Source organism: Sporothrix schenckii, assembly GCF_000961545.1.
Source record: "Sporothrix schenckii 1099-18 chromosome Unknown Cont43, whole genome shotgun sequence".
NCBI classification, from domain to species: Eukaryota; Fungi; Ascomycota; class Sordariomycetes; order Ophiostomatales; family Ophiostomataceae; genus Sporothrix; species Sporothrix schenckii.
The window spans coordinates 1,045,757-1,065,897 of record NW_015971144.1 but is presented as its reverse complement, the minus strand read 5'-3'; the positions used below and the strand labels follow the sequence as shown (position 1 = coordinate 1,065,897).

General features: G+C 52.3%; 3 protein-coding genes across 3 annotated transcripts; 1 reads left to right on the top strand and 2 right to left on the bottom strand.

Annotated features, from left to right (window-relative positions):
- Positions 1-13,730: 13,730 nt before the first annotated feature.
- On the bottom strand, positions 13,731-15,789 carry SPSK_02319 (pheromone a factor receptor; the record flags this gene model as incomplete). The annotated part of the gene is made up of 3 exons (XM_016729191.1): positions 13,731-14,481; positions 14,562-15,087; positions 15,177-15,789. The coding sequence occupies 3 exons, from the start codon at positions 15,787-15,789 to the stop codon at positions 13,731-13,733; spliced, it is 1,890 nt and encodes a 629-aa protein (XP_016589084.1).
- Positions 15,790-17,504: 1,715 nt separating this feature from the next.
- SPSK_02801 (uncharacterized protein) lies at positions 17,505-17,999 on the top strand (the record flags this gene model as incomplete). The annotated part of the gene is made up of 2 exons (XM_016729666.1): positions 17,505-17,880; positions 17,953-17,999. The coding sequence occupies 2 exons, from the start codon at positions 17,505-17,507 to the stop codon at positions 17,997-17,999; spliced, it is 423 nt and encodes a 140-aa protein (XP_016589083.1).
- Positions 18,000-18,322: 323 nt separating this feature from the next.
- SPSK_02419 (glutathione synthase) lies at positions 18,323-19,969 on the bottom strand (the record flags this gene model as incomplete). The annotated part of the gene is made up of 2 exons (XM_016729291.1): positions 18,323-19,601; positions 19,656-19,969. 2 exons carry the CDS (start codon positions 19,967-19,969, stop codon positions 18,323-18,325), a joined length of 1,593 nt encoding a protein of 530 aa, XP_016589082.1.
- Between the last annotated feature and the right edge of the window lie 172 nt (positions 19,970-20,141).

The window sequence follows — 20,141 nt, the reverse complement described above, 5'->3', positions numbered from 1 at the left end:
TCTTGGTGTTGTGTTGTATACTACAGTTTTGGACCAGACCTGATGGCCAACTGCTCCATCCTTGTACCGATTCAGACGTGTGACACGCATGCCAGATGCCAGCAAAAGACCGTGATAGTTTGTTTCGAAGATGTGCTGCGTCGTGATCTGTATCAGAAGATCGATCCCTCCGTTAGCACACCCACTTTCTTCTCATTTTCTCTTTCTTTCTTTTTCACCTTTTCCCTCGTACCCGCCGTTTTAAATTTGTTGCTTGCTTGCTCCATTTCATCTTTCCATTCTTGCAGATCCCTCATTCTATTCATTGTTCCATGCATGCGAAGCGGAGTGCTGGGCGAAAAGGGTCAGAATATCGTCTTGACCATTTTCGACTCCGGTCGTTGGAGGTAGCCAAAGTGAGAATAGTTGGCAAAAGAAAGGCATGGGGACTGACAGCCTCCCCTAACTCTGTTGGCCCACCCAGCCCAGCACCCTTGACCCCCGTCCACAACATAAGCCACAGCCGCTGCCCCCGTTGTCGTCGGCGTCCTTTGGTCGCACTTGTCGCACGGCACTCGCAACCACCCCTGAATGGGGGTCCGGAGTACGGAGTAAAACGGGGGGCAGTTTGGAGGACATATGTCAACAATGGCCTTGGCGGAGCATGGCTTTGACATATTTGGCGCGTTTGGCCATGAATAAAAAAAAGTGCACATGGCCTGGCCTTCTTTGGAAGGACAAGGAGAGGGCGTACGCAATTTCACAGTGCCACATGCTTTCGGTATCACAGATGTTCTCAAAAAGCTCCGGCACTGTTTTGAAAGTACCATGTCCCACATGCAAGACATGTGACGAAAGCATGGGGGGGAAGCAAGGACAATGAATATCGCTTCGCATTTGATCGTGCAGCTGTCTTGCCGTGTCGACCAGTTTTCTTATCTTTTTCTTCTTTTTTTTTCTGTTACATCACACGGTGATCACTCTGACCAACACAGCACTGCCGTTCTCACCGCTCCTTGTTTTCTTTTTGTTCTACTATCTGCGCTTCATTGGTATTCACTGTTGTCGTCAGCCACCGTTCATGTTGCGTGTTGTTAACAAAGGTCCTTTCCCTTTTTCCAGTTTTGATACCACCACACTGGTCCCCGGTGCAGCTCCAATGCGACCAAACGTTGTCGGATGACTCCCAGTTCCCAGTAGTTGTCAGAATGGGTATTCTGTATGTGTACGATACAACTTACCGTGTAATATTATGTACACACTCTGGTAGTCCGAATTTCATTGGGCCGTGCGGCATCAAAATGTGCAAAGCCGAGGAGAGACTTTCGTCGGAATAACTTTCCCTCGTCTTTTTTTGGTTGCTGTTGCAATTTCAATGGAGTACACTACTTGGAAGGTAAATTAACAAAAACCTGCACCAGCAACTCGTAATTTGCTTTCCCAGGAAACCGGACAGTGCCGTCATCCAACGTTATTTATAGTATGCCCTCTCCGCATATAAATTGCCACGTCAAAACCATCTGTCCGCAGGTCGCCATGTCCCGTCCGACTTCAATTGCTGTATGTACTCCGTTACGATGTACGCTCCAGCTTTCCAGAAAGAACTCTCCCATGTCTACCGATTTGTATTACTGGGAACGGGAGCTCGGGGATGCGAGAAAAAGCGGAGCCTTGTGGCAACCAAGCCCCCTCTCGTCCCCTGTGGTTTTGTTGTTTTTAAACAACGATCCGCGGGCCTGGCCCTCGATGTCCCTGTTTCTGGTTTCCTCGCAGTTTCCTAATTCGCCATTTACTCCGTCGCGACGCCGTTACCTCCTGTTTCTTTCTGTCTTTTTTGTTCCACTCCCTGTCTTTGCGAATGCCTGCCACGTTCTCCTCTTTTATTTCTCCTACGCCGTAATTTGTGTTGCCGACTGTAACGCAACCCCGTCGTATTGCGGTATTGCGCAAGTTCGTGCGGATATCGAACAACCTTGGTGTTGGGAAACGGATCGACAAGAGAAAAGTGTAAAAGAGAGAATACGAAGCAGCTCAAACAGCGGACGTAGAACGGAGGCGGGCACGGAAGGGAAGCGAGCAATATTTCCAGTCCAGCATCTCCCCTGCATGCGAAGAAAAAATATGACGATCCAGTCAGGCTCCGAATCAAGTGTCCGTCACAAAACAAGGCAAATGAAAATAAAAAAGTAAAAAAAAAAAAAAAAAAAAAAAACAAACATAGGCAAGAGATGTGGAAGGTAAAACTCTTTTTTTTGTCTTGCTGGCGTCGACTGCCTCTCGTCCTTGCATGAACGTCAGGAAAGCATCCGAGAGGAGGATAAAGAAGTGGAAGGGCAGGGAGAAACAAGGTATCCCAATAAGGCGGTGATGTCGCTCATTTCGACCATGTTCCGCCGATTTGTTTCACTTTTTGTGCGTCTCTTGGAGTTGTTGAACTCTATCTCTCCGTCAGCCATTACCTCTTTCCTTTGTATGTCTCGGTCGTCTCCGTCCTTACAGAGTATTCCGCTTTTTCTCCTTGCTTCTCCCAACCGGACGGGATCCGTCGCGGTGGGGGCGTCGGAGCGGGCATGTCTTACCACGAGACAAGACACTAACACCCAGTCCACACACAAGGTCCCAACCATGCATTTTAATGTGGATAGAATCGTGGGCCTGTCCACAATCGTGGACTGCATGTCGTGACGCGGGTTCTGGCCTTGGCGTGGCTCATTCTTTTGTCCTTGTTCCGCGGGCAGGCAGCAGGCCTTGGGGAGACAAGTCGCGTTGCCAAAGAAGAAAATGGAGAAAACAAGATACAAAACGAAGCACGGCACACGATGGTCAGAAGAAACAAAGATACAGCGTAGTCTGCAGAGTTGCACAGACAATGTAGGTTATGCAGAACCCCCACGACGCTCGGGTAACCGCGCATTATCACAACATGGGGGCTGATAAGTGTACGATTTACATTGTCGGATACCCGTACGACGTGTGAACACACTTTCTCGATTGGGATAGCTTTGCAGTCAGCTCGTCCAGCGTTCCATATTTTCGTCTTGCCCTCGTATCCTCACTTCCTCACAACCTCGTCTCCTCGTCTCCTCGTCTCCTCGTCTACACGGCACCCCTCTTTACATGATGTACGTCGTACACGCCATATTTCCATCTTGGAACTGGTCAGCTGTCAAGCCTCATCGATAGCTCCGTTTTACAAACTGGCGCCAGAAGTCTGGCTGCAGACAAAATGTCCCACAATGCGCGGCGTTCACCCACTTCGCGCCACTCGTCTAACAAGTCTCCATTGTATTCATTGGCCTCTGGGACCGTACTAACTAAACGCGACAGCAAAACGGCGAAATCGCACATAGTCAAAATGTGAGATATGAGCAGACAACAGGTTCTTGTCCGCTTGTCCGCAATGGACATTGTACTTCGTACGGCATCAGAGTATTGTATGGTTGTACTCCGTATGGAGACTGTGTGACTGCTACCCTTTGAGCAAGTCGTATGAGTATCTTGTCCCGAGGAACTGGGTGGGCGACGAAAGGGCAACCTAAAAAGGGTCGGCGGATGTGTTGCAGACGGGATGTCCAGCAAGTGCGGACGTTGACGTGCTTTCCGCCTGGAATGATAGATGCCCGGTAGCTCCGTATGGAAGAGGAAGGAGGCAAAACGACGCGAAAAAGCAAGCTGATGCCCTCAACCTCATGAAGGCAGGTCACTTTTGGAAGAGAGGTTGGGGGTCAGTCTTGGGCGGACGACGCAAACGATGGGAAAAGATACCAAGTCGACTCCCCACGCCAAGCAACCGTTGCTTTGGGCTGTCGGAGGTATGCTGGACAATATTTCGTACATCTTGATCAGTTCTCACTTGTGTTGTAATTAATTCTCTTCTCAAAAAAAACAATCAAGGGCAGCAGATGCAGGGTTTATTTGACTGCGGCTTTCTTGTTATCCTCCGTGTGATGAAAAACAAAACAGACCGCACGGAAAATGCTCCGCACACTGACAATAAATGGACCTGGCTGAGTGAAGCAGCCATCAATTCCTGGGCTTTCGACTTTTGTTTTTACTTTGACATTTTTCGGCTCCTGTCGATAGTCAACCCACATCCACATCATGCGCACAGACAGCCACCCCCTCCAAGCTTTGGCCGCTTGGTATTTAGACCTGATTTTTGACGTAAGTAACGGGACGTCTTAGATCGCCTCGCCAGCGGTGCCACAGAGAAGAAAGAAAGCAATTACAGGAAGCAAAGGGGCACAAGTACGGTAGCTCTGGTCTTCTCCGTGTTTGATGTCATGCCAAAACCCCCCAAAAAGGATTCGCTAATCCAATGTTGCCACAGACCAACGCGAGACGTCAAGCCGCTCCAGACGTTCTATTTTAGCAGCGGCGCTGGGCCAAGCTGCCGAAGAACAGGATCGGCTTCACGGGACAAGAGAATGGGACCATCAAGTTACTGGGTAGATACCACGTGAAAGAAGACTACCTAGCAAACAGTGCCTCTTTTTACCGTCAGAGCATGCGAGACGGGATTCTGGTCAGCGCTTCGCCCTAGAGGAATGGGATGAGGGTGAGCATTCCCACAGCATTCCGTACCGGCGAGCGTTGGAAGACAATGCAGGAACAACAAGAGCACGCCCGAACCGTAGCAACCAGAAGCGGAAGCGAGCTGAGGCCGAGAGGCCTGGCCATGCTATTACCACGCTGTCACACATGTTCCAGTGCCCTGTAAACTGGCATCACAGACAGGGGACAAGGAAGCCCATTTAGTGAGTGGTTTTTGCTCCTTCTACCCCTTCTTCTGCCCCTGACGGATTCACCAACAAACGGCCAACAGTCTACTAGGCGACGGCAACAGGAGAATTGCCGCACCTGGCGCCAAACAAGGCGACCGGCCAATATGCCAGGGAAGCCCTGTCACAGAGTGGAAGTGTGGACAGAGGCAGAAAAATGCTGGAAGGGGGACGTGAACAAGAAAAGAGGACACAAACGATGAAGCCGGAAAAACAGGGGAAAATGGAGCACTTACACAGTGCAAGGTCTTCCTATTGGCCCGGGGATGTTAGGGAAACAGACAGCCAGGACAGCCCGGCCAGGTACGGGTTGGGAAAGGAGGAGTGGAGGTTAGGCAAGGAACAGAAACGCAGCAAAGAAGGGGCACAACGCTGGGAGCCGGGGTGCTGTGCACGGGAAGTGTGCTATTCCCAATTAGGTATCTCTGGGTAGCTTGCAACCAGGGACCAGGGACCGGGGTTGTTTTGGTAAGTACTTTTATGGAGTACCAAAGTCGAGGAAGGATCTTTTGTGTCTTCCTTTGGGCTTTCTGTTGCTGTGCCTCACGGTTTCTACGAAGTACTACACTGCAATTACGCGATGCAACCCAAGGAACAACAAAACATCCAACACAAAGAGGAGAGGACACTCAAACGGAGTGAGCGAGAACGACAGGTAGCAAAAGGACCGTCCGTCCAGGCCCAACAGATCCTGCGAGGAATTTACGATGTACTGAGTAGGTTTGCTGGAAAGAGACGACCCTCTCCGGAGTAGTGGTAGTGAGTGGTACCTCCACAGTTTCTACACTTTGAGCTGCAGCCTTTCGTACTTCTGTTTCTCCTGGCGCCCTTTATGTCCTGTTCCATAGCACCTGCAGATGCTCCAAAGCAGTGTCCTTTGGCTGTGCGACGCGTCCCGACTCGTCAATTCCTCGTGGCAGTGGGGTAGCTGGAGACCAAGCAAGGACACTGCATGGAAAAGAGCAGTGACGATGTCGTGAGGTTGTAAGATACATGTGCAGTCCCTCGGTACAACGAAATCCTCAGCCGACTCCGCGATTGAGAGCATCGCTGTGGCGGTCAGTTAACGCTGTGCGAGACTCCGAAGAAAATACGCAAACAGGCAACGATGTGCACTGTGATGTGCGCTGTGATGAGCGCTGCAGAGCTCTGGTGCATGCATGAATAAAACGGCCAGCCTCTCTTGTTGCTGATCTCCCTTGGAAACGGACACTCTGACACGACAGGCCCGCAACAAAGCCCAAAAGAGAGACATTCGTCGCAAAAAACTTTCACATAAGCAGTGATAGTCGTCCTTGCAGATCGTCGCGGGCGTTTCGACCGTTTCAATCGTCAGCGGTTTACCTGTTCGCCCCCTCCCTTTCTTTCTTTTTCTGCTTCTTCTCCTGTCGCTTCGCTCGCGTTTATCGGCCCCCCTTCCTCCGTGCAAACAGCCCCCGGCAGTCTCCAGCAGTCCCCAGTTGTCCACAGTTGCCCAGAACACTGTTTTCTTGCACATCCTTTCCAGGTCCAGTAACGACAGCGACCATGCTTGCAACCATATTGCTTTTCAAACACTGGACTCTTCCTGGGTGGGGGAACTGGTGTGAATACTTTCTTTTTCACAGGCGATGCAGGAGGAGGGACTGTGGACTCAACTGTGGACTTTGGGTCGTGTGGGCTTGTGGGCATTGCGCCGACCTGTGGATATGGAGGCGCAAACGTTTGACTTTTGGGGGGGGGGGTTTTTTTTTTGCCGGCCACAAAAATATACAGAGAAAATCCACAAATCCGCAAGAAACGAAACGAAGCAAATATAGCGGAACAGAAAACAAAATAAAAATCATAGAAAATGAAGTGATCACCGGGGCCCGGGTATCTTGGTCGGTGTAGTTTCCGGACATCTTGGAGTAGCCGGGGGAGGTTGAAGGAGTGGTCATACAGCCCAGAAGAACGCATGGTCAGGTTGCAAGGAGCCTATCACAAACGAGCAATTGCACATGTTGACGATGACGACGTAAGAGACCAACCTTGCCGCACAACAGTAGCGATGATCGTGTTGGCCTGCTTACACATGTTGTTGAATCTGATCCTTTTGCGAATGCACTAAAGGTGTCGGTGACGAAAAAAAAAAGAAGAGGCGACGGGTCCTTTTTTGGCCACATGTCTTCTTCAAGCCTCCTTCTTGATATCCCGAGTTGTCGATTCCTTCATGCTCCTCAAGACAGGACCCAGTTGCTGTACCGTCGTGTCCCGTCTTGGCTTCGTTTTATCTCTCCTTTTCCCCCCTTTTGTACGGAGTAGTTGCGTTTCTCCTACTTCGCGCTTCTATTTCATGCACACGCCCTCTCCAGACCCGGTCAACACTTAACTTTCGAATATCTACACCCAGGCCCGGAACAAGCAAGGGATAAAGAGTCCAGAAAAAAATCCTCAAGGGCACCACCGACAAACTTCGGGTCTGTGGAAGGACGTGGACGGCCCAACGCATTCGGCAGTTGATTCTGCATCCTCAGTCTATTCCTGTTGGTCGTTTTTGTTCCCGGACTTGCGGTTCTTGTACGTTGTAAGTCGAAGTACGTCGTACATTGAAAGTAGTCGGCCGCTTCGCAGAGGGTGTCAGTCTTCCATCTTGCTGAATATCAGCTGCTTTTTTACTTATGTCGCTTCTTTCGTTTTACTCCCTCTCTGTTCGTTCCAATCAAGGTGTCGACCAAAAAAAAAGCTTATGCAGCATACCGCACCGCTTTTTACGAGATTTTTAAAACGATTCGGGTCGCGATGCGGAATCCCCTTTGGCGTTGCAAAGTTTCTTGTTCCTAAACGCAGGCGACCGTCTAAACTAACTGCAATACGCGCGAAAGTGCATCCATCGGATCCATAGAGACCCAGAGACCTAAGAGGCTGGAGACCCAACTGGCCCACGGCTAGAAGACCCAAAGGAACAAAAGTACGGGGCAGACGACAGGGCCTGCATGAGGAAAAAAGGAGGGATAAAAAGGCAGACATACGAAAACGCGAAACTGGAAAATGGCGTCGAATACGTTTGCCTTCGAAAATAAATTAAAGAATTAAAGACAAAAAAAAGAAACGACAGGTCAATCAACTGCCTACATCTGGACGTCCACATGTATTCCGGACGACAGATATGTATGACAACAAGACGGAGGAAAGCTACAGACGAGAAACAGACGAGAACAGTCGTCTACACAACAACAACCAGAGAGGGGAAGCAACTGATCGTTACCCCGTAGTTAAAAGCTCCAGTCTAACATCGCCTAATTCTCCACGCGCTATGCCCTAACCGACAGACGCGCCCGCATTTTCACGAGGCAAAACACATGGCACATCGAAACAAGTCAGCATCGTGGCATGTGAATGTTTTGTGTCGTTGTCCGTCCCCCCCGTACTTTTTGCTCTCTTGCACGATCTCTTCCTCCGCGTTTTACGAAAATAAACGAGCAAAAAGGGGGGTGCTTCGGCTGTCAGACACACAAAATTGTTGGGGGGAAGTCCCTTTTTGCGGGGAAGCAAGGGAGAACTTACGGTCGGGGCAAATTCACGAGCAAAAGAACGACGATTTCATGAAATAGGGAGAATTGAGGGCATTGAGGAATGTCATGAGGGCTGGTCCTGTTTCTTGTTGGATTCTCCCTGTGCTTTACCTCCATCCGTCGCCTTGCTTCTGATGAAGCAGCTACGAAGATGGTGTACAACGTGTTTCAGAAAATGACAGAGGCTCCCCGTCACGATACTTTGTCAACCCGAGGTTGAATCCGCCAGAGAAAGGGGAGAACGACTGGCGGTCTGCATGTGGCATTGCTGACGCGAATATCCGACGGAGCGATAGATGAGGAAGACGGCGTCCCCTCGCCTTGTCTAGGCCGTTCCGTTACCTGTCGGCCGTCGTCTGTGGTCGTTGCTACCCGATGTGTCCATGAAACAACCGGGAGCCTGACTTGCGAGTTTTCCATCTGTCCCTACTCGGGTACTTCTTCGGTTTGTCTTTTTATGCCCCTAAATCAGCTTCTCCGTCACACAGTGTCGGACAAAAACGCCTTCTAGAAGGTCTGAGCATAAAAGTCGGTGTGATCCAGGGCGTCTTGGCTGTCGTGCAACATGCTGCCTGTTTGCACATTTCGTATCGTACGACGTACGACGTGCGACGTACAGGATGGATGCGGTGGCGTTGTTAGGTTGTGGCACCGAACGCACGAGGCTCGGTGGCTTGTTGGTGAAATATGAGCTGAAAAGGGGCAGGGGCAACAGACAACACCTACTGTGACTTATGCATTGTCAATGGCCTGTTTTGGCGATGTTGATTGCAAGTGCACCTCGACAAATTCCACAATTCCACATATTTCCCTAATCAACAACCTCAATTACAAGCGACGCGGTCATTCTGAAACGGCCAATTGTTGGCGGTGAGAGTCCTACTGGACCAAAGCGCTTGCATGCTATGGAGCAATAGACATGTCTGTTGTTGTTGGTGCGGTGAAGGACGACCTGTCGTGTGTTGCCCACCGTCTGCCGTCTGCCGTCAGTCGTCTGCCGTGCCGTCTGATTCGGCTACGTGTTTTTTCCGAGTTTATTTTAAGCACGTCGCGATGCGACCCCTTTACACTCTCCTGCCGTCCATCCTTCTCTCCGTATCACCGACAGGAGAAGGGCTTAACACAGTTCCAGACTTAAACATGTCTGGGCAGCTTGTGCTGCAGCTGCACAAAAATGGACACGAAAAGGGAGGAGCTCGGCCTCAAGGTGGCTCAATGTGGACCATTTGGCGATGCAGCAGACACGGTACAAGAGGGCTACAGAAGGCCAAAAACAGAGACAGGCAGCAGTGGGAAAGACCATCTGCAAGAACGGTGCGGGATGTCAGTTTCTCTGGACCTTTTTTGAGTGCGTCTGCATTGGTCCCGGCTTGAGACAAGAAACAGCCAGCAAAGGCACGAGTCTCGGTCATCCGTGTCGTGCCTCTCAATTTCCGCCGAAACAATGACACAACGTCAAAACTAGGCTCTCGAAAGACCGGTTTCCATCCTTTCTCTACTGGACTTGTCATCGCATCAATCAAGGCCGTGCTCACTGTGACTCTGCCCTGTGCTTTGTCGCACTTATCCCCAAGTTGGACATCACATCACTTGGCCGTCTCAGCCCAAGAAGAACACGACACGTCTCCACGACGCGATGCGACTTCAAACGGTAGTCTCGCGTACGAGAGGCCTCGAGCCCAGCCTTTTACTCAACACCCGTCTCCACGTCTGAGAGCCGAAGGCAGGTCGGCGGAGAAATGGAGAAAATGATGGAGAAAACTGGAGTCAGGATGCACTGCATCTTTGCCACTGCAGCCTTGCCATTAAATGTGTCTCCATTGTGCGCTTTGTCGTCTGACTTGGCAGGATACTTTTGGTCAATTAAATAACGCGTCGCTTCAAACAACGTTCGCGAGACTGTTGCAAAAAAGGATGACGAAACGCAGAGTAATGACAATTTTTTGGCGTGCTACGACGAACAGCGCAAATTACAGGTCTGGCAGGCGCAGTACCATGTCCCGTTCCTTGTCGAAAAGGAGATAAAGACAGTCGCGAGAATGTATACGTGGTTCCAATTTTGTCGCGTTGTTGTCAACCGGTTTATTTCGTAATTTCAGACGTCTGCATTTGCAACCTCTACGTCTTTTGTCATCGCACAGTGTTTCTTTTCCACGTCAGCTTGCCATGCGTTGTTTTCGATCAGTTTCTTAAGACGTTCCATTAAGATTTTCAGAGAGAACCATTGTTGGTTGTCTTTGTTTCCATATTTCATATATTCACGCCCCTTACCTAACCGTTCTGGTGAGCTATATCACGAACAACCTGGCTCTCATATAGGCCCTTCCTCCCAAATGGTCGCCCTCGTGTGGTCATGGCCCGATTACAGCCAGCCATCGTCGATCCTCACGCAATTTTGTGGTCCTTTTTTCTTCACTACGCAATTACGTGTCATGGTGTGCCGGGCGGCTGCCCGTCGTCCCTCTTCCGGTCATCTCTCACAATTTCGAGGCAACCCGATTCGATTCTTCCGCCTTGTTGTGCCCCCCTGTCCTCATTGTTCTTGCTCGTTTGGCTCGGACGGCGTTCGTAGGGAAAAAGAAGATGCGGCGAAGCGGTTTGCTGAAGAAAAGTTGGTAAATGAGCAAAACTAAAAAGGCACGCTGTAAAGGGGGTATATCAGTGCTTTTTATACGCGCCGCGCACACCGAACAATGTGATTGAGATAGATGTTCGGAGTACACGCTTGTGTGACCAGACGCAAAGAGAAATTGTCCACCAACAGCAGCGACAGCAATAAAATTGACAGGACCTCATATCCGGCACTACCAACTGCATTGTTCCTACGGCGCAACCACTCTCCGGAACCGAACGCGCCCCGAATTGACCGGGCTCTAGTTTTGCCGTACGCGAGGTGCGGAAGCGAGGTCGCTTACAAGTACATGAGAGTGATGAGACCAGTGTACACGGTACAGCACCCGGACAGTGTTGAATACTGTTGGTACTGGAAAATGTGGCTGTCTCTTCGCACGTTCTACAATAAACCTTGGTTTCGCTGATATATGTTGGAGTGAGAGGCAGAAACAAAGAAATGATTACAGCAAAGTCATACGATACAAAAAGGCAATGACGCCGTGGCAGGAAGGCACTGAAAAGACAAAGCACTTTGGGTTGTGTCCCATTGTTTATTGTTCGCCTTTCTATACCTTCTAGAAGTAACGAAGTATTACGTTGGGCTGGGACAGACGAACGGTGTATCGTCGCACTTTGTGGAAACCTTAACGTAACTGTTAAGAGCTCTGGAGTTTCATAAAAAAAGGCGAAAACAGAAAAGGTCTGACCGCACGGGATGAACGCCATGCTCGCTCGGACTGCCGCCCAACCACGGATGCGTTTGCCGGGGAAAACAAAGTAGGAATCCCACCCGGAACAATGAGCGAAAAAAAAGGGCGAAGCGAGATGGAGGGGCGTGTGCAAAACAAGACAAAACTTTGTGATGACTACAAACTGGGAAAGAAATGGGACACTGTCCAGACTCTTCCTAGAGGATCCTAGAGGATGCATCACTGTGGCCACACTCAGATCGTTGGCGAGGATGGCGATTGACAAGAAAAATTAAATATACATAAAATTAAAATCGTGATGGCTGGTCTTGAGACTGCAACAACACCCATCTCACGTGTACCTTGGACCTCGACGGATTTTTGCATGCCGTCTGTGGGCGCACGCACTTAACAAACGCGCAATATCATGTCGTCAGCCTGCCGGATGTATCCTAATACGACATACGACGCACAGTCGAAGTTGCACCTTGGCTTTTTCTCATAATTTGTCGTTTAAGCCCTCGCTGAATCTGTGTTTTACAGCAAGTGGAATTGCCGTGCTTGTATGGAGCCGGGCGCACAGGTTCTCCTGTATCAAATAATGCCGCTGTAAGGAGAACAAGTACGACGTACATCAACCAGCCGTGTCTTTTGTTATTTCCCGCAACTTGGGGACCCAAAGGACCCCTTGCTCACCGAAAACGGCCACAGGCCGCGCACCTACACCGACTTGCCGTCCCGTCTCCCCCGGATCCAGGTTCCAGGACATGATTGTCTTGGTGCAATGTGCCGTTAATTACTCAAACTGACCGTGCCACAGTCTTTCCACGTTCTGTCAGTGCCATCCCGCGTCGTCGTTTGCAGGTACGGCGTTTTGATAGCTTTCTCCCTGTGCAATTAGCTAAAGCACGGCCGTATTTATCTCTATGCCGTGTCCTTAGCCAGGTGTGCTGGCAACCGTCCTCGTACAATGTTAAATTGGACATCAAAACGCAAAGGTTTCCCCAGAAACCTTTGTTTCGGTAATATTTGCTTCCATGAAACAGACTTTGCAAGATTTTGGTCAGGATGATGCTGGTTGAACAGACTCTTTCATCTCAACTTTCTTTGCGTGGTGTAAGCCGGGGAGTACACCCAATTTTCGTGACACCTTGTCACGATTGCGACCACGTCTACGGCCACTGCCATCACTTTGTGCACCGTCGCCCCATGTCCCTTGTTTGAACATGTCTCGCATGTTGGGTGAGTGGTTGCTGCTGCACGAATGACACTTACACCCAAATATCCCGGCGTACGTGACATGTGCCCGTAGACACCCTTGCTGTCTCAAACATGGTTCCTGTGTAGCAGTTGTTTGACAGTGTGGTTATTGGTCGCGAGCACGTACAACAGAAATGTTGATCTATGGAACCTATTCGAGCCGGAGTGGAAATACGGGACATGAAATTCTTAAGAGGCGTTGGCTCTTAACGGAGTCGGATATGGCCGTGCAACAGATCCGCGTGGTCGAAAAACTTGGTATGCAAATTTCGGTAAAGGAGGCAATTGTCGTAGAAAAGGAAAATTATGAAGAATGATAATGTTTCGCTTTGTTCGTATTGTATTTTTTGGATAAACCATGATTTGGTGTTTGTGTATGTCCCAATTTAACAAGAGAGAGAGATGATGACACTACTTTTTTTTTAAAAAAGAAATAATCAGGAATGGATTGGCCCACCTTCTTTGCAAACTTATACTATGAATTTATTTCTGGTGCAGCAGCAATTACAGTAGCTAAAATGAAAATAGGGGAAGTAAACAATGGTTCTTACTAGGAGGCTGGCCTCTAGAACTACAGCACGGGAGCTCGACCGCCTGATTGAACGTAAAATCAAGGACAAGGCTGTTGAAAAAAGGGTATTTACCGTGTTGATTAAGTTGCGCTGCAACTGGACAGTTGAATGTAAATACAAAATTCCAGACTTTTTCGAGCCTGCTTGAATAAATGGAAAATATTAAGAAAAGAAAGCAAGGAGGATCAAGAAAACACCCATCAACGACCGAGAATGGAAAATGGACTTCAATGTGGAAAAAGGGGGGGGGGGGGGTGGAAAGAAAGAAAGACGAAAATGTCGGAAAGAGAATAAGATGTCGGCCTAAATCTTGCGAATCACCTCGCTCGTGGTAATGCTCCGCTCTACGCGGACGCCCTGCAGGTCACCGAGGTTATCCTCACTCTTGCAACCGCGGCCATCGTCGCCGGCCCCGCCACCCTCTGCCGTGTTTCCCAGCGACGGGGTCGACCCAGGAAGAGGCGTAGGCTCATCGCTGCTTCCTTCGGACCAGACGTGCGTGTTGACGGCGCGGCCGCCGATGCTGTTGGTACGGGTGCCGTCAAACGGCCGAGTGTTGGGCATGTAGAAATGGACGCGGTCTTGTCCACCTGTTGTTTGTTGCACCGATGCCAAAATAGGCGCCGTGGAGGCGGCGGTAGAAGCTGACGAGGTGGGAGGATGAGGAGGGCTGGCGACGGGTCCGATGGTAGTTTCAACATCCCGCTGTTGCTGTAGGTTCTGGTTTTGGGCGGCCTCGGCGACCGCATACGTGATGGGGCTCCAAGCAACCGAGGGCGACTGATGGGAGGCCACGGGCGGTGTGAACCAGTTGAAACCCGGGTTGAACAGCACTCTCGATGCCGGTGCAGCGGCTGCAGGTGGCGCAGGGAAGTCGTCTCGTGCCGCCGTAGCGAGCTCTACGTCTCTTGTGTTGTCTGCAGAGGCAGTCGAACCCTTGTGGAACATGCGGTGGAAAAAGGAAGAGGAGCGTGGCGAGCGTACGTCTGCGGCCTCTCCCGCAGCCGTTGGGACTGTTGGGTAAACTGGCACGCCGGATCCTTTGCGTGATTGACTGCGTTGTTAGTACATTTCCTTTTAGGAGCCTGTGATTTATGAGGGAAAGGCGACAAGAGAGACAGGGGAGGAGCTCACGTGATGGAGTCCAAAGTCGATATCTGCGTGGTCGCATTGGATCCGTAGGACGTGTTGGAATTGGTCGCGTCAATCATCGACCGGTCGGGGTCGTACGGTTCGTGTAGATCCGGGAAGAAGCGACCGAAGCCGACGGCTAGCAGGTACGTGCGGTAGACGTTGATGGCCTCCTTGGATGTGCCGAAGAAAACGAATGCGACAAATGCGCTGACGACGGGGATCCAGCCCATGTTGAGTGCCATAAAGCCGGCATCCTTGTCCGAGAGCACATAAATGGTGTTGTAGGGATTGGGGCCGTGGTAGTGGTTGGTCTCAAAGTCAGACGGATAGTTCCACGGCAATCCCATGATGATGTTGATGGCGCAAAAGGCCGCAATTAAGGGCGTGTATGGTACTAGGATGCACAGGACCATAAAGTACAGCTTGCGCCGGGCGCGCTGGCGACGAGCGTAAGCGACAGAGTTGGTGCTGCCGAGAGCAGCGCGAGAGCTCTCGTCGACCTGGCGGAAGCGGCGGTATGTTTGGACTGAGGCCGGTGGTCAGTGTTTCGCGACGTTGGACATACCAAGAGCACGTTGGGGGCAGCACGGGAAAGGAAGAGACAGGGAGACTTACACGTATAGTAGCAGGCGACCATGGTATACAGCAGGGGTGGCAGGATATAAAAGACGAGGAAAAGTGCCGCCGCATCATACTCATTGGTACAGCCACTGGCCGGGGCAATGCCAAACCGTATGCCCTGCACGAAAATCGTGAGAATGATCTGCAGAAAGGGCACCGGAAAGATGATGAGCGACTGTGCAATCAGACGTTTGTGCTTCTCGCGCGGCGACAGACCAGTCACGCGTGTCAGGCCGACCTGTTTCGAGAGGCGCTGCATGATGGCACAGACACTGGTGCTGTAGACTGTAACAAACGCGTACTGGACAAAGGACTGCAGGTCGCACCAGCCATAGCCGAGCCACCAGCTGGAAAAGTCCTGGTTGTGCCAGATGGCGGCGTTGACAAACACAAAGAGGATGAGCAGCCAGAGATTGATGACGAAGACACACGCGGGGAACTCGCCATTACGCCACAGCAGTCGCAGCGGCACCCACGTCAAGACAATGGCAATGGGGCACAGGATGAGGCGAAGGACGATGTTGGCGACGAGTGTCGGGGACGTCGGGAGGGAGCCGACGCGGCCACGGATGAGAACACCAGCGTCTGTGAAGTACGAGGCTTCCATGTTGTGTTTGTGAGTGGTGTGTTGGCAGGTTGGTGACGTTTGATGTCGCTTTGATAACTTTCTCGACTTCAAGGACAGGAAGGAAGAGAGGAGAAGGAGAGCAAAAGAATTGAAATAAGAAGCGCATCAACTGCACGCTCTCGTGCTTAAAATAGACACCAGTTTTGCGTGTCCCCTGATGAACGGATAGGAGAGACCTCTCAGGAGAGACCTCTCAGGAGAGTGATATATGACTTTCTTGTCCCCTTTCCACTATTCATTCCTGCACGGGCGTTGGGGGCGAGTGGATTCTCTGAATAGGGATGCTTCAGGTCGGTTTTCGTGTGAGCATGGATATATCTGGACATGGGCATGGGATAAGATGGAAGGCCGTGGTGGGCCGGGTATCATGAATCGTTACGTATCGACATGGCCAGTTGATTCGAGAAGGACGTGAGGGAAATTGAGGAAGACGACGAAAAATGACAAAGAACAAGGAGGTTGAATAGGATGGGAGGTATCTTATGCAAAGTAACGAGTCGGGCCATTGCCTCTGAGGGCATGACAAGACCGTGAAACGAAGTGGAAGGGAGAAGGTTCCTATTGAGCAAAGAATGAGATCCGAGAGGTGACGAAAACTCAAGCAAGATCCTGTGAGCGACTGCGGCGTCCTTATTCATCCGTTAAAGAAAACGAAGGTGCAAAGCAAGGCGCCGGGCCCAGAAGAAGAGAGGCTCATCCTCAATAGACATCCCGATTCGGCACATAAGGCACGGGTAGTGAGTAGTTAGCAAGCAACCCGGGCAAGCAAGGGCCGACATGACGCCAATCAAGCCAATAGTGCATCGATCCGTCAAAAGGGAGAGCCCGGACGTAGCAACGGCTGATCGCCTCTTTGGGGGCGAAACCCGGGAAATAGCGTTTGGGTCGTTGTGGTGGGAATGCCTGTCTGTCGTTGTTCAGGAGGCGGATGGAGAGTGAGGTTGCTCGAGGTTCTATTCAGACCCAAAAGGGGAAGGCGCCTTCCCAATTAGGCAGTTTTCCTATTGAGACGTAGCCCAGGAGCTTTCCACAAGCTTTAAGCTGTTTAATTCGCGTTTGCAGAAACGAACGTGCAGCACAAGCTGGCTGCTCTTCACTGCCCTTGCAGGATTTTCCATATGCCGTTTCTATTTTTGCTTGCGCGCCTGGCACCGGCTATCTGAGACGTCATTTCATCCGCACCGTCGACAGGCGGACTGTCTTTTCGCCGGTCAGTTTGTGAAGGCCTCGTATCATACCGCTTTGGGCGGTGGCTTCATTTCGTCACCAACCGTAGTCCCTTGCAGTCTGAAAGTATTTTTTACCAAATGGCCACCCGCTGTTGACTGCTGCTGAGTTTATGACCGTCCTGTGCTGAGGTGCAGGCCGTTTTATTGTTGATGGGATCGAGCTGTTGACGTCGTTCTGAATTAAAGTGGGTCATTAACGAGCCACAATTCGGCAGTCACTGTGCACGGGCCATATTGCGGCATGCGCCACAACAGCTTTTAGATTGGAGAGCAGGCGCAAACGAGGAGAAAACGCGCCAGTGGCAGTGACGCGGAGCGCGATTCCCTTGTCTGTGCCTCCCCCTCTATTTCCTGATCGCATCGCCAACACAGACATCACCAACTGTTCCAACCGCATCCAACGCACTATCTTATCGCATCACCCATCTACCCACCCCCCACACCACCACCACGACGACGACAAAAATGTCCTTCGCTATGCGCCGTGGCCTCGGCCTTACTTCCTCCTTTGCCGCCTCGTCGTCCCGCGCATTCAGCACGACGCCCGCCCGCCGCGTCGCCCGCATCACGATTGTGGGCCACCTGGGTGACACGCCCGAGCTGCAGGCCACGAGCACGGGCCACGAGGTGCTCAAGTACGTGGTGGCCAGCAGCAGCGGCCCGCGCGACAACCGGCAGACGAGCTGGTTCCGCGTGTCGAGCTTCCTGCCCGAGGGCCCTCAGCGGGAGCTGCTGCGCGGCCTGCCCAAGGGCACGCTCGTGTATGTGGAGGGCGATGCCACGATGGGCACGTACCAGGACGCCGAGGGCAAGACCAAGAGCTCGCTGAACATTATGCAGCGTACGTATCCGCATCGCCACTTCCAATTGTGCCACACAACCATGACCAGGGCCCTCTCTAACTGTTTTGTAGGCAGCATCGAGGTCCTCAAGCGCCCTGCGCAGACCGAGTCAGCATAGACAGCTGTTAGGGTGCCGATGATGAAACCGATGTAACAACTGTCTGTTGATGAGCGACTCAGGTGTAGCGATGTCTTTTGTATACCGGATGTGTTGGAGGATTGCTGTCGAGATAAATGTATTTTATACGGGGTAAGGGAGGCGATACGAAACCCAACTCAACCAAGCTCATCCCAGCTCTGCGAATAATCACTGAATAATATTCCCGCAAAACACAGAAAACGTGAACTGAGAAAAAGACGACAAAGATGCCAGGTTCAAATTTCAAAATGCACGCTCTCGAGGCCTCGTCTACCTGTCTACCTGTCTACCTGTCTACCTAATTATACCAGATTCACCGAGTCCATGCAGCCAAACCCGGCAGCCACACCGCCCTCCTCGCTTTGGTCGCCCTTGGTCCGCAGCAGGTAGCCGGCCGTCTCGTTGCGCAGGATGCTCTGGCTGGCACTGCCCGACTCGCTGCCCCAAATGCAGGTTCCGTAGATGCCGAGCTCGCAAATCACGCCGCCCTGCTCGACCTGTCCGTTGCGCAGAATCAGATTCGCCACGGGCGGCGGCGTGATGAGCTCCATCAGAATGTACGACGCCCAGTGCTCAGCGGGCACGGTCTGCAGGTGTGCGGGAATCTTGTCCTTGTAGTAGTTGTTGCCGCCGCCCTCGCGCTGCGGCTTGAGGACAAACTTGCGGCACGCGGCCGCGTCCTGCGCCCACACACGGGCCTGCCGACCGGCCGCCGAATCTGTGTCGAGCGGGTAGATGTTGGCAAACGTGCGGCGCAGGGTGGCCTGGCGGTCGGCGTCGGCCACAAAGCGGCCGAGTTCAGAGGGCGCGCCATCCGCCGAGGCGGACGGCGTGGCCAGCACCTGCTGCACCTTTTTGGTGCCCGCCACCTGCGTCAGCACGGTAGGGCACTTGATGGCGGCGGACCGCTCGACCTGGTAACGGGCCTCCCAGGCGGACTCGTCCGGGTAGTCGGAGGGGCCGTAGCCAGCGCGCATGTAGACGACGGCAACCTCAAACGTCTGGGTAGCCGCGTGGCGGTACAGCAACGGCCGCCGCGGCACGCTGGTGTCGACGCTCGTCTGCTGCAGGATGGCGCTAAACGGCACGCGGAACACGGGTGCCTCGACGGCGTACTCAATGTGGCGCTGGTCGAACACGTTGCGCTCGCCGTCCTGGGTGAGGAAGATGACGCACCGCGGGGGCGTTCCTGACGTCTTGGGTTCGCTGCGCTCGTACACCTCGAATGCGGCCTGGAGGCCCGCCGCAATGTCACGGCTGCTGGTGTTGTCGGGCAGGCTGTACTTGTCACGCGGCGTGTTGGCCTTTAGCAGTGGGTACTCTGTCTTGGCCAAAAACTTGTGCAGACGCGACGCTTGGCCCGACAGGCCGCCAAAGGACGCCGCGATCGTATTGAACTCGACCTGCTTGATCTGCAAGTGCGCCTCGGCCTTTCCAGTTGCGGTGTCACCGGCCGTCTCTTGGTGCACCAGGTAGTCCGACCGGAAGATGCCCAGCGAGTGCTTGTGCGTGTAGCCCTCCTTCTTGACGCGCTCGTGCACTGCCCACAGCTTGGTCGTAAACTCATCGCCGCCAGCGACCCTGCATCGTTAGTGCGCGGTCAGTCAGGCAGTTCTCATGGTGACCTGGACCTACTCTGCAACGATGCGCCCCAGAAAGGCCTCGTCTTGGCTAATCTTGGCGTAGAGCTCGTTGTATGCCTGCTGTGCGGCCTGGGCCTCCTCGAAGCACGACCGCGCGAACGGGCTCGGGAACAGCGTCACGGGCGCCGTCATGGCCAAGGTGCTCGCCAGCGCGGCCTCGGTCGCGCTGATGGCCGCTGGAGGTGGCCGCACGGCCAGGCCGTTGGCTATGCTCCAGTCCTTGATGACCTGCACGAGCCGCTGCTGCTCGGCCACGTCCACGGCCGGCGGATATGCTGCGCCGGCGTCCGGCCCGGAAATGGCCATTGTTGCTCGGGGAGGGAGAAAAGGACAAGAGGGGGGATCGTGACGAGATCGTCCACGGCCCGGACAGCTTCGAAAACAAGCCGCTCTCACCAATCCAACAAGATGCGCTATAAAGCCGAGATTATGATATAAATTAAAAAAAATCCAGATGAACAAATCGACACAATGGAGC